Source organism: Asterias amurensis, chromosome 8 (assembly GCF_032118995.1).
Source record: "Asterias amurensis chromosome 8, ASM3211899v1".
Taxonomy (NCBI): Eukaryota; Metazoa; Echinodermata; class Asteroidea; order Forcipulatida; family Asteriidae; genus Asterias; species Asterias amurensis.
The window spans coordinates 16,713,079-16,730,714 of NC_092655.1; the positions used below are offsets into that span (position 1 = coordinate 16,713,079).

Here is a 17,636-nt window from a genome sequence, read left to right on the forward strand (position 1 = left end):
TGCGCTTACGATCACCACTCTCCGCTTACGTGCAAGTGCCTCATTTATGCGGTAGCTGTGTTAGGGTAGAATGCCTAGTAAGTATGCACAAGCCAAAATTCCTGCTAACCTGTAAAACTCGCTTGACGTAGGCACAGAATCCCCCACTTCTGCAAGCTCTGATTCTCTGCTTATGGTAAGATGAGCCATGCTATTGGGCCCTGGATGACTCATGAATCGTGTATTTACACGGTCACCAAGATCATAGAAGAACATAGAGTGAGAATAAAAGAACTAGAGGGCGCACTGGCCGATATCCGCGCCCCGGCATGCGCGCAGGCGGCCATTTTCTAAGTTGAACAAACGGGCATTGCTTAGCGTGTGTTTGTGCAGCCATTTTGTAAGTTGACAGAACAGCATTGCGTCAGCAATCAATAAACACAAACTCCAACGTGTACTTCGTATTCAACGCGCGTACATAAAGGCGCGCGTGTCTCGTTGCGGTCCCGTCAGTTTTGTGCAAGAAGCATCACCAGTGCACCCTCTAGTTCTTATATATAACTCTATGTAGAAGAAAGAGAGGGGACCATCCAGTAGCTCTTTGACTTGATGCTCCTCTCGCAGGTTACCATTCTTGAGGGAGCGTGTAAAGTTGATCGACCAACAGCTTAATAAACTGTCACGCTTTAATGAACCAATTCAAGGGGGTATGAGCAAACAAGGCATACTTGCAAGAAAAATGGTGCGGTAAGCTCGATCACCCCTTGGAATGAGGTTGATTCTCAGCCAATGACAGGGCCCAATTTCCCAGAGCTGCTTAACTGTAAGCAATTTTTTGTGCTTACTGTAGCAGATGAATTTGCCTCAAAGCATAAGCATTTTTCACAAGTTACTAGGTTAGCACAGACGCAAGAAAAAACGGGCAGCCATCTTGCGTGTTCACCATTGATTTACATTGAAACGTCACTAATTTGTTCACAGTAATTGCCTTTTCATCTGCTTACGGTTAGCAGCGCTATGAAATGGAAACTGCACAGTAAGCGCAAAGTCGGGTTTTAAGCAGCTATATGAAATTGGGTCCTATTTTACAGTGCTGTTTAGCAGAAAATACGGCTTAAAATACTGCTTTAAATTTCTTTGCTGAGGCAAAAATGAGTGGGACACCAATCGCAACAATGTAAATATCATGGAATGTTGGCTGGGGTCGATTTCACAAAGAGTTAGGACTAGTCCTAACTTAGGACTAGTCCTAAGGGATATCAAAAATGTACAGCTAACTCGTCCTAACTCGAGATAAAACTAGTCCCAACTCTTTGTGAAATCCACCCCAGGTAACATTATTTTGCTTAGAAAGATTTTCATGTGCTTAGTAGGTTGTTGTGCTTACAGGCTTTATAAAATTAGGCCCTGGTCTTCATTGGCCTTAGTGAAGGTGTTGTTTCATTTTATGCGAGGGCAGCAGTCGATTTCACCAGACTCTTCCTAACTTAGGATTAATCTTAGGACTTAGGACGGGTTCAGTTCCGTATCCAAATATGTAGGACGCATTGAACCCATCCTAATGTAAGTTAAGAGGGGTTACTCATCCTAACTCGAGTTAGGATTAAACCTAGCGCTTCGTGAAATCGGCTGCAGGCCTGTTACTTCATGGAGGCATCTTCATGCCCCCCCCCCAGTCATTGCCTTGGTGGCACTGAAATACTCCAGCAGAAATTTACAATTTCCCTGTAGGCATGATTGGGTGCCCTTTACCCAGGAGTGCCCTTGCCCTTTCTCAAACAAAGCATACAGACCTGCAAGGGTTTTATTTCAATAAGTAAATAATCTTGAGTGGTTCTGTTTTTTTCTCTAGGTGGACTTAATGGAACATATTAAGCTCAGTACATCTCGAGATTTCCGCATCAACACCGAAGCATTAAGAGAAGTCCAGGACAAGGCATCCTCGGATGAAGTAAGTTGATAAACCGTTCTTGTTATATAGCGCTCATATCAGTCACTGAGTGATGCTGAAGGCACTTAAACATACTGTGTTTTCCTGCAAGGTATGTGAGACTACGTTTGAACTATGGGATCTACACCTTTTACATAGCAAGGTAATGGTTTACAAGGTACTGTGGTGCAATATGCTGCCAATCCAGCCAGGAACACCCGGGCGAACCCTTTCTCCTTTCAATAAGTGCACTGGGTTCTTTCATGTGCGTTACACAACACACGGGACCAATGGCTTCCAAGTAAGGATTTTTCTTCCTGTAAACTATCTCAAGAACAAGATAATAGAATTTTGACATTTTAGTTTTATTGTGTTCATCTACATTTATGTAGGATTAAAACAATTGAATACATGTAGTTCCAAATACCAAAGGTATACCTTCCCTTCATGGAAATGAAAATGCCCCCACCCCCCATTGTGCCCCCCCCCCTCCTAATATCGTACCCGGTACAATTATTATAGGAGGGGGGGGGGCACAATAGAAAGGCCAGGTTACTGTTATTTAAAGCCATTGGACCCTTTCGGTAAACAATGTTGTCCAAGGCCCACACTTTGTGTACCACAACTTCTATATCAAATAACAAACCTGTGAAAATTTAGGCTCAATCGGTCATCGGAGTCGGGAGAAAACAATGGAAAAACCCACCCTTGTTTCCGCGCGTTTCGCCGTGTCATGACATGTGTTTCAAATAAATCTGTAATTCTCGTTAACGAGAATTTATATTGTTTTGCTGTTTTCTCAAAATGTAAAGCATTTCATGGAATAATATTTCAAGAGAAGTCTTTCACCATTGCCTTCTGTAAACCCTGTAAGTTATTTGTAAGTCTGTGAACTTTTTTATTTTTGTCTGAACCGAAAGAGTCCAATGGCTTTAATCGGGAAAGTTTATCTTACCAAGAAAACTCAACTGGTCATGGAAACAAATCTAGTTTCAAAAGTTCAAATCTAAGTCATAAAAGCAAAAGTGGAGTTGGGTTTCCCATTTCTCCATGGAAAAGTTTGTAAACATCAGTGCTCAAGGAAAAGATTCATCTCAAAAGTGATCAAAACAAGAATAGAAACCAATCTGAAAATAATATTAAAGCCCTCGATAAAAACATTCTGTTTGTATCTTAGAATTTATAGGTTGTGAAACTGAATTGTTTCTGGGAAAATTCCACTTCTAATCATAGATACCAATCACTTTTGAGTCATTTTTAAAGGTAAAGATTACCCTTTTTATTTTTATAACTGCTCGATTGTTTTAATTCGATAAAAATGTTGATGTATACAATAAACTTACCTGTGAAAATAATATTAAAGCCCTCGATAAAACATTCTGTTTGTATCTTAGAATTTATAGGTTGTGAAACTGAATTGTTTCTGGGAAAATTCCACTTCTAATCATAGATACCAATCACTTTTGAGTCATTTTTAAAGGTAAAGATTACCCTTTTTATTTTTATAACTGCTCGATTGTTTTAATTCGATAAAAATGTTGATGTATACAATAAACTTACCTGTGAAAATTTAAGAGAAATCTCTTAAAATCCGGAGCGTATATGTCCAGATAGAATAATCCCTAATAGTAACACACAATCTTAGAAGCTGTATTGCAGTAATGCTTCTCAGATTCAAATTTTGGGGCATTAAAAACTGATCTCTTTTTCATAATCACATTTCTTCGAAGTGAAATGTTTCTAAAAATGCTTTATACTTACAAAAGCTGCTGTAGGCTTCCAACCCCATTAATTGTAAGAGTGATTAACAAACAAATACCTTCGCTTTAATCATTATTTTCAGGCTGAATACCTGTGACAGTTTCGTATTTGATTTGTTTGTTTTTGTTTTGATGTCAGAGTTACTCTATAACATGATATTTCTAGAGTAGCGTGGTCGAAAGTGCAATACAATTTCAGTGGAATGGTAAACAAGGAAATGGATCCTTGAAAAGGGGCACAGAGTGAGTCAAAATGAGGTTGATCGAGATTTATGATTTAAAAACAAAACAACAACCGACACTCAAAACCCCTGTGAAGCTCATAATAAACAAGCGTTCTGTCCTGCGTATCTGGAAAAAAGAATGAAACAAATTAATTATTTCTCAGAGAACTTATGCCTGTTTTAACTAAAGCACTCATGTTTGTAGCTGTCCATGGAATGTTAATGCTCGACTTTGATGTTAATTTTAGTGCACAGCTACAATGCTTACTGTACATTTTGTTATGTCAAGTATTCCGCGGTCAGCTTACAAAATGAGTACCTTTTATTAAAATAGACATAAATCCTATTAGAAATTATCAATGTCTTTCATTCTTTTATTCTAATAAGCAGTAGAGAGTGCTTGTGAAATATATGCTTTACTGAACTTTTGACTGTCATTTGTTCGTTTTGAAAAACATCACCAATCCCGGTCAACTTCTTTTTGACGCTCCCTGTAGATAAATGCCAGTTCAAGTGCTCGAAGCTGTTGGCATACGTATACAATAAACGTTGCCGAAGTTTGCTAAGAAGTAGTTGTTGATGAGACGTGGATAAAAAATGCTAAAACAAAAAATGGGAACTTCTTTAGGTCAAAACCAGGAGATACCTGTCGTGGCCGAGCGGATAAGAGCACCTGATGTTTCTATTAAAGGAACACGTTGCCTTGGATCGGTCGAGTTGGTCTTTGAAAAGCCTTTGTAACCGTTTTTTATAAAATGCATATGGGTAGAAAGCTGTTGTAAAAGTAGAATACAATAATCCACACAAACATGCCTCGAAATTGCGTGGTTTTCCTTTTACCTCGTCGACTAAACACGTCGGCCATTTATGGGGGTCAAAATTTTGACTCCCATAAATGGCCGACCATGTTAGTTCGCACAGTAGAAGGAAAACCACGCAATTTCGAGGCAAACTTGTGTGGATCATTGTATTCTACTTTTAAAACATCTTTCCAACCATATGCATTTTATAAAAAACGGTTACAAACGCTTTTGTTTTGACCAACTCGTCCGATCCAAGGCAACGTGTTCCTTTAAGCAAAGTGTGGGTTCAAGTCCCGGTCGTGACACTTGTGTCCTCAAGCAAGATACTTGACCATTGCTGCGTCCATTCGCGTAAAGCCCTTGGTCCTGTGTGTTGTGTAGTGCAAAACCAGTGCACTTAATGTGTTCCTGGTTTGATTGGCAGCATATTACACCACAACACCTTGTAGACGTCATTGTGCTATGCGAAGAAATAGGTCTCCAACTTCAAACGTAGCTCTACATACCTTTCAGGAATCAAATACTGGGCGCTTCAAAGCGCCCATCGGGTGTGATAAAGAGCTCAAAAAATAACTCAATTTTAAAATTATACACCGATGTGTGTTGAACACTCGGTACTGGCCCACTCAGGGTGCGTTCGATTAGCCCTGGGTCGACCCCGGTCTAACCCCAGTATGTTTGAATACCTTTGGCATCACTCCAGAAGCTCACCCGGGTCAGCCCCAAGTGCCCTGCTTGTGGAACAGGTCACTTGGGGCTGGCCCCAGGTGCATGACGTCACCAAGAGAGCGGTGAGTGATCATTCGTTTAGCTCTTGTCAGATGCTCACCCAGGTGAGCACCGCTGGGTCGACACAGGGAAGCTAATCGAACGCACCCTCAGTAAATTGCCCCAGCCCTAGTAAAATAAAAATGGTTTGTTTTTTTGTTCTTTCAGGAGAGCTCATCATCAGATGATGAAAGTCAGCCACCTTCCAAACGTAGTAAGACTGGCAACTCATCACCAAAAACACCAGGGAAAACACCAAGCAAGAGATGAACTTTTACTGACACAATTCAGTTGGTATTTTCAAATTGTTGAACAATTTTCAAGTTTGATCTCATGCTTTCTAAAAAATACAAAAGTACCATTGATCAAGTGAACATAAAAAGGCATCAGTAACACTTTACTACTGCATTGTTTCAGAGGAATAAGAGGCTTTTCAATATGTGGCCCAAATTTGATGAGGTCTATCTGGTTTGATCTATTTTGGCCAATTGTTCATGTTTCAAATTGTCATACTTTGATTCTACCCCAATCTCCCTCCCCCCCCCTTTCCACAACCAACAACAAATTATCCTGTGTCAAAGAGAAAAATATTACCTCTGCAAGATTCTGGACCCATTTTGGATAGTAAAAATGCAGTTCAACTTTTAAAACAAATTTAGTAAAAAGGCTTGAACTACCCCCTTGCGATCTTTCCATTTTTGCTGTGTACCAATCAAAATTCGCTAAGTACACAAGGCTCTAGTCTTGTACACACCTTCAGGCAAAACTTATCAAATTTTACCTGAAAATTTGTACAAGGCTATAGCCTTGTGTACTTAGCAATTTTGCCTGAAAATTTGTACAAGGCCTTGTGTACTTCGCAATTTTGCCTGAAAATTTGTACAAGGCTATAGCCTTGTGTACTTAGCAATTTTGCTTGAAAATTTGTACAAGGCCTTGTGTACTTAGCAATTTGGTTGAAGATTTGTACAAGGCTTGTGTACATGGCAATTTTGCTTGAAAATTTATACAAGGCTATAGCCTTGTGTACTTAGCAATTTTGCTTGAAAATTTGTACAAGACTTTAGCCTTGTGTACTTAGCAATTTTGCTTGAAAATTTATACAAGGAATAGTCTTGTGTACTTAGCAATTTTGCCTGAAAATTTGTACAAGGCTATAGCCTTGTGTACTTAGCAATTTTGCTTGAAAATTTGTACAAGGCTATAGCCTTGTGTACTTAGCAATTTTGCCTGAAAATTTGTACAAGGCCTTGTGCCTTGTGTACTTAGCAATTTTGCCTAAAAATTTGTACAAGGCTATAGCCTTGTGTACTTAGCAATTTTGCTTGAAAATTTATACAAGGCTATAGTCTTGTGTACTTACAAGGCTTATAGCCTTGTGTACTTAGCAATTTTGCTTGAAAATTTATAGAAGGCTATAGTTTTGTGTACTTACAATTTTGCCTGAAAATTTGTACAAGGCTATAGCCTTGTGTATTTAGCAATTTTGCTTGAAAATTTATACAAGGCTATAGTCTTGTGTACTTAGCAATTTTGCCTGAAAATTTGTACAAGGCTATAGCTTTGTGTACTTAGCAATTTTGCTTGAAAATTTGTACAAGGCTATAGCCTTGTGTACTTAGCAATTTTGCCTGAAAATTTGTACAAGGCTATAGCCTTGTGTACTTAGCAATTTTGCCTGAAAATTTGTACAAGGCTATAGCCTTGTGTACTTAGCAATTTTGCTTGAAAATTTATACAAGGCTATAGCCTTGTGTACTTAGCAATTTTGCTTGAAAATTTATACAAGGCTTATAGTCTTGTGTACTTAGCAATTTTGCTTGAAAATTTGTACAAGGCTATAGCCTTGTGTACTTAGCAATTTTGCTTGAAAATTTGTACAAGGCTATAGCCTTGTGTACTTAGCAATTTTGCCTGAAAATTTGTACAAGGCTATAGTCTTGTGTACTTACAAGGCTATAGCCTTGTGTACTTAGCAATTTTGCTTGAAAATTTATACAAGGCTATAGTCTTGTGTACTTAGCAATTTTGCCTGAAAATTTGTACAAGGCTATAGTCTTGTGTACTTAGCAATTTTGCTTGAAAATTTGTACAAGGCCTTGTGTACTTAGCAATTTGCTTGAAAATTTGTACAAGGCTATAGCCTTGTGTACTTAGCAATTTTGCTTGAAAATTTGTACAAGGCTATAGCCTTGTGTACTTAGCAATTTTGCCTGAAAATTTGTACAAGGCTATAGCCTTGTGTACTTACAAGGCTATAGCCTTGTGTACTTAGCAATTTTGCTCGAAAATTTATACAAGGCTATAGTTTTGTGTACTTAGCAATTTTGCCTGAAAATTTGTACAAGGCTATAGCCTTGTGTACTTAGCAATTTTGCTTGAAAATTTGTACAAGCCTTGTGTACTTAGCAATTTTGCTTGAAAATTTGTACAAGGCTATAGCCTTGTGTACTTAGCATTTTTGCTTGAAAATTTATACAAGGCTATAGCCTTGTGTACTTAGCAATTTTGCTTGAAAATTTATACAAGGCTTATAGTCTTGTGTACTTAGCAATTTTGCTTGAAAATTTGTACAAGGCTATAGCCTTGTGTACTTAGCAATTTTGCTTGAAAATTTGTACAAGGCTATAGCCTTGTGTACTTAGCAATTTTGCCTGAAAATTTGTACAAGGCTATAGTCTTGTGTACTTAGCAATTTTGCCTGAAAATTTGTACAAGGCTATAGTCTTGTGTACTTAGCAATTTTGCTTGAAAATTTGTACAAGGCCTTGTGTACTTAGCAATTTTGCCTGAAAATTTGTACAAGGCTATAGCCTTGTGTACTTAGCAATTTTGCTTGAAAATTTGTACAAGGCTATAGCCTTGTGTACTTAGCAATTTTGCCTGAAAATTTGTACAAGGCTATAGCCTTGTGTACTTAGCAATTTTGCTTGAAAATTTGTACAAGGCTATAGCCTTGTGTACTTAGCAATTTTGCCTGAAAATTTGTACAAGGCTATAGCCTTGTGTACTTACAAGGCTATAGCCTTGTGTACTTAGCAATTTTGCTCGAAAATTTATACAAGGCTATAGTTTTGTGTACTTAGCAATTTTGCCTGAAAATTTGTACAAGGCTATAGCCTTGTGTACTTAGCAATTTTGCTTGAAAATTTGTACAAGCCTTGTGTACTTAGCAATTTTGCTTGAAAATTTGTACAAGGCTATAGCCTTGTGTACTTAGCATTTTTGCTTGAAAATTTATACAAGGCTATAGCCTTGTGTACTTAGCAATTTTGCCTGAAAATTTGTACAAGGCCTTGTGTACTTATCAAATTTTGCCTGAAAATTTGTACAAGGCTATATATAAGCCTTGTGTACTTAGCAATTTTGCTTGAAAATTTGTACAAGGCCTTGTGTACTTAGCAGATTTTGCCTGAAAATTTGTACAAGGCAAATTTTTCCTGAAAATGTGTACTTAGTCTTGTGTACTTAATAATAAATAAATTACACCGTTTCAGTTCCTTACAGTTCATGTCGCATTTTAAAGGCAACCAGTTTCAGGTAATCTCTAAACATGCTAAAAGCACAAAAATTCAGATAATAATTTGATTATTATTTTTGGTTGGGATAGTTAGAGGTATGGTAAGTCGTCATGAACTGAAAAGGTGTTCTTTTTGCATGCAGTGCAGTTGGTTGCCTCCAAGTTATGGCCATGTATGTTGTTAAATAAATCAATGTTAATCTATATGGAAAGGTTTGCAATAACACCATGTAATGACTTTATCTAAATTAGTTGGGGTGGTTCTGGGGGAAAAAAAAACGTCGGTTTCAACGCGATGTTTCGATCAGTATGCTCCGATTGTCTTCTGGAGAAAGCTTTTCAGAACCACTCCCAACTCATTTATTATTATTGTCATTACATGGTGTTACCGCAAACCTTTCTATATCATATTTCCACCATACAAAGTTTCAAATCCTACCTAATGTTAATCTTAATCTAATAAATAGCTGAACAAATTCGTTAGAGGCTTTCTGTTTTGTCTTATTGCTGCATAGCACAATGTCTGTTCATTAAACTACTGTACATATAATACATCACTTAAAATTATGTAATTTTTGTTATTGTACAATAACTTTGTTATCTGGTCAATATACAATTACTTACAATGTTTCAGCCCTACCTACAAACCCTGTATTAAGTGCTACATAAATGCATGTTATTATTATTATTAATCCTATTAAATTAATTTCTGGTTTAATAACAACTTGTACCAATAAAACATTTGGATGAATGTAATGTTCTAGTATGTATTTCAATTACTGTTTACACATGTTCAAGAGTTTATGAGACAAATACTGTGACTCTAAACTTTGAGCACAGAATTTGTAATTATTTGAGTGGGAAGAACAAGTATCTTTCTGAAGCTCCCTGAAACTTCTTAATGAGGAAACTTCATAAACGTCTTGCCAAAATCAACCTTAACCGAAATACTTAGCCGTCAAAGTTGCAAACAATAGCATTTGAAAACCTCCAGATCAGACCGATTGATCTGACCCATTTAGTGACGCCAGTTTGAAGGGCAAAATGTTCTATTACAAATTGCCTCTTTGAAATGGTAGACGCAGAGGGGCATTTCCTGTCATGGCAGGGTCAGTACCTGCATCGTAAAATAAAAATGGGTAATTCCCTGAATGCAAAACCCACAGTGTGATATCGGTATCCAAACTTCAAGATTACTAAGCCATTTTGAAGGGCAAAATGTTCAATAATAAATTGCCCCCTTAAAATGGTGTGTGAAGACTTGCATTTCGTGTCGTGCATTGGTCAATACACATGTCACCAAACAAAAATAGGTAATTCCCCGAACGTGGCCCTCAGAGTGTGATATCAGAGGGTCCAAACTTCAAGTTAACTAAGTAAAGAAAAGAAAATGACAAGTAAATAAAACAAATACATTGTTATCAGAGTTTGGTCGTACTTCTTGATAAAAAAACAACACGCCAAAGGAAAAAAAATAGTTTTGAAAGCTCAGTACCCGGATCTCAGATCAGGTAATTATTTGCATATCAAATTAGCTGCTTACAGCCGCTCAATACAAATGAAGTATCTACTTGTCGTTTATGGTAATATTATATGCATTTACATTGTATGTACATCATGTACAAGCTTTATGTTTACTTTCTGTCTGTACTATCTGACTGTAGCAACATAATATTTACAAAACAACGCCAGATGGTGAAATATTGGTCCGACGTACATGTACGCATGTCTGCACAGGTAATTTGAGCAAAAGTGACGTCATTGGTGTAGAGTTCTATTGAATGGTGCCTTCCTGCTTCACCAGGGCCCAATTTAATAGGGCTGCTTGAGCAGAACAAACAATTGCTGAAAAGTATTCTACTAACAGGTGACTAAGCACAAATTTACAGGAGACAAGTCAAAAATGTACACGAACATATTGAAATGTACATATATGTACTTTGGCAAGTAACTTTCATCTGATTCATAAAGCAAAATGTTGCTGTGGTTAGCTAGTTTTTGTGTTTTTTAAAGCAGCTCTGTAAAATTGGGCTCTAGTATGAAGTTAATGATGTAACAGAGCTACTACACAAGGGACACCGGTTCTCTAAGTGTCCCACATTTGTAGAATCCCTAAAATTCCTTTTTTGCTTTTTTGCAAAATGGAACCCGTTTACATGTATTTGAATAAATGTTCACAGTTTGGTTGGCTAATGTTTATTGAAAACTACAGGGTGGGATTGAATGCGACTCTTCTAAAAAACACCCATTTCCTTTTATATACTACTGTACTCTTTAAAAGACATGCATTTTACCCGAAAGTCTATTGTACAACTACAGTCACTATATGACACTGCACACATTAGGTAATTGTCAAAGACCAGTATTTTCTCTTGGGGTACAGTGAACGATTTCCCCTGTATCACATCGCAATTTGCGATGCAATTTGGATGATTTGCTATGCAATTTTAAAAAGTGCATCGCAAATTTTGCGATCCAATTTGCGATGCATATTTAGCAACATTTATGCTTGATACAAAAATATTGATTTTTTAATTTAAAACCATTCATATTTAATCAATTTTCCCGCAAGAAAAACGATGCTAAATTAATAAGAAATCACCGCCGACGACTAACGTTTTCTTCCGTGATGTTGACTACTTTTACCCAGTGCTCTGGCAATAGGGCAAAATCGACCAATGATACCCGGTATCTCAAAATTATATGCAAAAAATAACAAAGCTGTGTAAATTGGAACTCAATTGAACTGGTTGTCAAAGTTGAGAGAGAATAATGGCGTACAAGTTGTGTGCTTTCAGATGCCTTGAATCCGAGACCTCAGCTTCGAGTGAAAAATTACCTTTCTCAAAAACTACGTTGCTTCAGGAGGGAGCCGTTTCTCACAATGTTTTGTACTACGGCTCTGCATTGCTTGTTACCAAGTAAGTTTTATGCTTAACAATTATTTTGAGTAATTCCAGGCCTGTATGCTTTGTTTTTAAATGGGCAAGGGCACCAAGGCATTTTCTCTTTGGCAAAGGGCAACCTATGAGGAAATTGTAAATTTCTACTGGAGCATTTCAAGGGCACCAAGGCAATGGCAAGGGGCAACAGAGGCTATCGCCTCCATTGCCTCCGTGAAGAATCAGGCCTGAATTACCAATAGTGTCCAGTGTCTAAGTGTAAACCTCTAGTCAATAAATATTTTATGTTCAATTTGTAAACAAACTTTGATTTATGGTCAACAGTTTTACATGTACATGTGAATATTTTTTACAGAATTAAAAAGCAAAGAAAAATAAAGTCTGACAAAATATCAGAAATGATGTTCACTGAGATCACTTGGTTGCATTTTTTAGATGACGCCGAAAATTTGTACTCAAATAAATGTCGAAGACTGGAAAAAATAATTCCTAATAAAAAAAACGCAATCTGAGAAACAACTGACAGTAACGCCTCAGATTCAAATTTTTGAGGCATAAAAACTATATCTTTTTACACTTAAAACCACATTACTGTGTTTTTTTCTACAAATGCTTTATACATCAAAAGCTGCTGTATGCTTCTTACCAATAGTTTTTTGCCATTAATTTTAAGGATTACGAAACGTATACCTTCCAGTGACGTCAGCACAAGAAAAGGCTTGCTAACCTTCTGGTGCTCACCGAACAAAAATATTTAAGACGTCACAGTGCAAATCCATGGTGAGCGTGCAATATCCCCGCCTAAATGTTTCGGCTAACCTATGAAATATGCTTGTACCTTAGCAAATTTGTCCTGCTACAGTAAGCTCAATTTGCTTATCGTTAAGCAGCACAGTGAAATTGGGCCCTTATGTAGCACCAAGCCACAATCATGGGTAGGGTTTACATATAAGTACACAATTTTGTTTCCGTCTTTTTTTTTTTTTTACAACAGTTTAACATGATTATTAATTTTTGTTTTTTACCCATACATTACACCGATGTGTGTTAGCACTGTATACTCAGTACTTTCCCGAGTCCTGTGAAAAAATATCACAGGCATTTTACTCGGGTGGGATTCGAACCCACGACCCCTGCAATTCTAGAGCAGTGTCTTACCAACTAGACTACCGAGGTTGCCCGGCAGCTAGAGGCAGTTCGAATCCTATGTTTTTGGCAGCGGGTACCGCAACGATATAATAGATGTTAAATTTGCATCGGGGATAAAGAATATTAATTTTTTGTTTTTTACCCATACACTGATGTGGTTTAACATGATGCTATCGCAAACCTCTCTTATGTAGAAACAACAGGTTTTTTTTAAAACTACTGGTCAAGGTATATCTATAATATCAATTTAAAACAGTCGCTGTGACAACGATGAATCAAAAGTGCTAAAGTTTGTCGAATACAAAATCTGCACAAAGAGGTGCTAGTAGATATATGTTGTTCATTTTGTGTATTTGTAACAAAAAAGTGTACCCATGATCGTGGCTGTGCACTGAAAACTCTTCTGCAAACAAAATAGATTACTTGTATAAAAACATGCAACTTTGTTTCTTGCAAGGAAAAAAAAACAATCTTCTTTACAGCTAAAACTTCACACAGTGTTTATCATTTTTATATAACTTGTAGCACACAAAAAGGGAGGGAAAAGTAAAATCAGCTTACTTTATTTGACTCTTGGTTTGTATTTCTTTCTCTTTTGCGGCGGTGGGTCAAAAGACAGTTGGGTCTTCGTCAGAGTGAGCGGATTGATTTTGTATTTGTGAATTTCATGGTATCTGACAAAGCAACCCGATCGACAGAGGTTTAACCCACATGTGAAGCAGCCAAACTGGGTGTCCCGTCGGCGACCGCTGACAGTTCTTGTGTTGTCCTCGATGCACAGGCGACAATTGCGACCTCTTCCGGGGAACTTGACCAGACAGTGTTCCTCGTCTAAATCCGTGTCGCCAAAGTGCGGTTGAGGCTGCAGTAGATCATCAGGTCCTGAGGTCTCCTCCAAGAGATTATGTTGGTTCATGACCAACTGATAGGTGGGTGGTACAGGCGTTGAGACTTTGGAGTGCTGCATGCTGGACGTACTCTGCACTTGGATGTCATTCTTACAGTCAGCTTCTCCAAACTGGGGATGCTCTTTACTGGCCGGACCAAGGATCAACTGTGAAGCTACTTCCATGGCAAACTCTGAACGCGAGAAGTGTTTCAGGGTGGTTGCTGTCCACATAACGTAGGCATTGTCAACGCATATGTCGATAAGAAGCCATACCAGTCGCTTCCACCATGTATTAGTCATGTCTCGCAAGACAGAACTTTGGGATAGAAGCAGTCGTGGTAGCGTGTTGTTGGTTAGGGACATGTGCTTACTTATTGCAGCTGGGCACAGCACCGTCTCAATGGCATGCTGTCCTGTTGTTGCGTTGCGTATTTTCTGAGTCACAGGCTGCATGAAACAGTTATAAAGTGTCGACAGACACCGTTTGACCTTCTTCCCCCGCCATACTGTTGCTGTTACCTGGTTGTGATGGACTGACTTAGAAGTGCCTGTTTTCAGATCCTGATCAGGATTGAGAATGCCATTAGGCCAGTTGGAAGAGTTGGTGGTGATGTGGATATTGTGATCGTCAATGCACTGACAAGCCATAGTGGGGGAGATATATAAGTTATCCGCGTACACACAGTGAGCTTTACCCTCCAGGCTCTTGACAAGGCTGTTGACTGCGTGCTTGTACGTCACATTCGGGTTGATCAATCCGGAGGTCGGATCGCGATACCACTGGACGTTGCTGATATACCCCGTGATGGCATCTTGCAATACCAAAAGCTTCCAGCCGTTTGTCCTGCGACCCGTCTTGTGATCAACGATTCCTGTGAGTTCTCGCATGACCACATCTTGGTGTGGGTTGTACAGGTTGATGCAGGAGCTCTTGACGTATTCCAGGAGACTAGTGCTGACCTTGTACAGGGGGTCGCGGCTGCACGCTTCATCTCGCCGCTCAAGGTTGGCTATCTTCTCCGGATCTTTCCATGGGTTACTGAGACAGAAATAATGCATGATCCTGTCGAAGCGTTCGACACTCATACTGGACTCGGCTACGACTGAACTGCCAAGGTTTTCCTGTGTGGACCAGTAATCTCTGGGATCGGGCAGAGCATGAACGGCCATGGTGATACAGATGCCGATGAACACTCGGATCTCCTGTTTGAAATCGACCGGCTCCCACGTTTCGTCACACCATTCCCACCACTCCCGACCCAGGTCTCTCTTCTTCTCCTGGTAGTACTCGGCGAAGTTATTGGTCTCTATTTGAGCCTGCTTGTAAAGGTCCTCTGGAAAGAACAGGTGAAAGAAATCCATCGCTTGGGCGGGTCCGCAGGTTTTGAAATTGGAAAAGTTGGGGCCCTCTTCTGCGGAGAATATCGGGACGTTGTTTGTGACTGCCTGCTCTGTCCATGTGACCTGTTGGTCAAGGTCATCAACGTAGGGATGGGTTGTGTCGCTGCTTTCATCTTCTGAGTCCGACTCCTCGTCATACTTGAACAGATCATCCAAATATCCTACAAATAAAAAACAATAACAAAAAGACTGATATGAATCGGTTGAACTTTGTAATTTTTAATACAATGAAACCACGGATGCCTCATTTAGCGAACTCAATCACCACTGGTCTGCCCGAGGAACTCTTTAAACAAATGTTGCTACATAATAATAACTATAATAAGAATATTTATTATTTGAAAATGTCTTCCATGTCACAGACATCACACATGGCTGTTAAATTAAAATCATTTAAAATACATGTGTACAAACAAAAGAAAATTTTTTACACAGAAACAGGTTTTTTAAACATTAAAAACCAACAATTATGTTATGAAAAGTAATCTTAAAAAGGTCAGATTTCAGATAAGACTTAACCAATTTAAACGTATCTGTTCATTGAATTGCTGCTGGCAGCCTGTTCAACAAACGAAGGGCATACATATTTATTAAGAATGAAAGATCACCACAAGGTATAAATGGTGAAAGACTTCTCTTGAAATATTTTTTTATTCCATGAAATGCTTTACTTTTCGAGAAAACATTAAAACAATTATCAATTCTCGTTGTCAAGAATTACGGATTTATTTTAAACACATGTCATGACATGGCGAAACGTGCGGAAACAAGGGTGGGTTTTCCCAGTTATTTTCTCCTGACTCCGATGACCGATTGAGCCTAAATTTTCACAGGTTTGTTATTTTTTATATCAGTTGTGATAAACGAAGTGTGGGCCTTTGGACAATACTAGGTTTACCGAAAGTGTACAATGGCTTTAAGAGTTAGCATATCACAGCACTGTGTGTGTGAGTAGTCTGTATTTAACAAATGTTAACAATGCTAAACAAGCTTTGACACGTAAAGTAGCAGAACAGAACTTTTATAGAACTATCTTTTGCAGAAATGAGGTTAACTTGGTTTTAGAGAGTTAGCATTTTTGCATACTATCACAGCACTGTGTGTGGGAGTAGATGTCTGTATAAAATAATACCTTTCAACAATAATGCTAAACAAGATTTGACAAGTGAAGTAGCAGAATAGAACTTAGAACCATAATAACTTTTGAAGAAATGAGGTTGGTTTTTAGAGAGTTAATATAGCACACAATCACAGCACTGGGTGTGGGAGTAGATCATAGATGTCTACTCTAAACAATAAATATCAACAATTGCTAAACAAGCTTGGACAAGTGAAGTAGCAGAATAGTACTACTACTAGCACCCCCCCCCCCCCATCCCCTCCACTCCACAAGGCCCCGCCTCCGACCTGTGTCTACATTACATCATTGTAGACCGGTCAATCTGCCCTCCCTAAGTACGTCTTGGCTACATAATTGCAAAGCTGGACGAAGGTTGCAAACAAACTATTCACGTCACAAATTCTACGGTTCTTCTTTCCCTTTTTACTAATTTTTAACAAGAACATTTATTTACCTTGCTGAAATGAGTCCGATGCGTTAGGCGACTCCAAGTTGGCTGCATTTATATCGCTGGATGCCGAGCTACGCTCCAAATACGTAAACCCTCTGCCTACAATCCCCACAGGCACGGCGGTTCCATCAGCTACCGATACTGCAGTAGTAGTAGGTTGATGTACGTGTACGTTTACGGCACCGACGCCATTTTCTGCTGCAGATCTATACAGCGGTGCGGGATCTTGCTGTCTGCTGCTGACGTTGTCGAAGATGTATGGTTGTGGTTCAAGCTTGACCATAATACGTGCTTCGTTTAATGCCATTTTTAATGGACGAATGAGTTCGGGAACTAATTATACGTTACTACGAACGTAAACAGGTTTAGTAGGTTTGAGAAACATGAGTCATTGCAGCAAATGAACGTATTTCTCGTACAAAAACAAACAAGGTTTCATACGTTGCTCAGATCCACACAGGTCGTGAAAGGACCATGGACGAACAAAGCTCCAACGACGCACGTATATAGTGTACGTAGCGCTCAGTAGGCCGTAGCATGAGCACACTGCACACGCACTACGGGATGAAGGCAGTCAGTGTATTAAAAAAACGTAACGACACTCTAAACGAACACATGACGTCACTAACTAGCAAAACCCAACAACACGGAATATTACGTGTTTGGGGCGACTGTGGGTGGCTGTGTTAATTTACTTGAATCGTGTTTATGCCTTAAAATGGAGCTGGTTGCAATTTTA

General features: G+C 38.7%; 2 protein-coding genes across 2 annotated transcripts in view; one reads left to right on the forward strand and one right to left on the reverse strand.

Annotated features, from left to right (window-relative positions):
- Nucleotides 1-7,154, forward strand: part of LOC139940407 (Fanconi anemia group I protein-like) — an 82,857-nt gene extending 75,703 nt beyond the window's left edge. Inside the window, exons 32-33 of the mRNA XM_071936638.1 lie at nucleotides 1,832-1,930; nucleotides 5,633-7,154. Coding sequence (XP_071792739.1) covers nucleotides 1,832-1,930; nucleotides 5,633-5,734 — 201 coding nt within the window. The 3' untranslated portion in view covers nucleotides 5,735-7,154. The remainder of the gene's footprint in view (nucleotides 1-1,831; nucleotides 1,931-5,632) is intronic.
- A 900-nt stretch (nucleotides 7,155-8,054) lies between these two features.
- On the reverse strand, nucleotides 8,055-17,384 carry LOC139940408 (piggyBac transposable element-derived protein 4-like). The gene is made up of 2 exons (XM_071936639.1): nucleotides 16,901-17,384; nucleotides 8,055-15,487 (listed from the first exon to the last, which is right to left on the reverse strand). The coding sequence occupies exons 1-2, from the start codon at nucleotides 17,202-17,204 to the stop codon at nucleotides 13,599-13,601; spliced, it is 2,193 nt and encodes a 730-aa protein (XP_071792740.1). The 5' UTR covers nucleotides 17,205-17,384; the 3' UTR covers nucleotides 8,055-13,598.
- Between the last annotated feature and the right edge of the window lie 252 nt (nucleotides 17,385-17,636).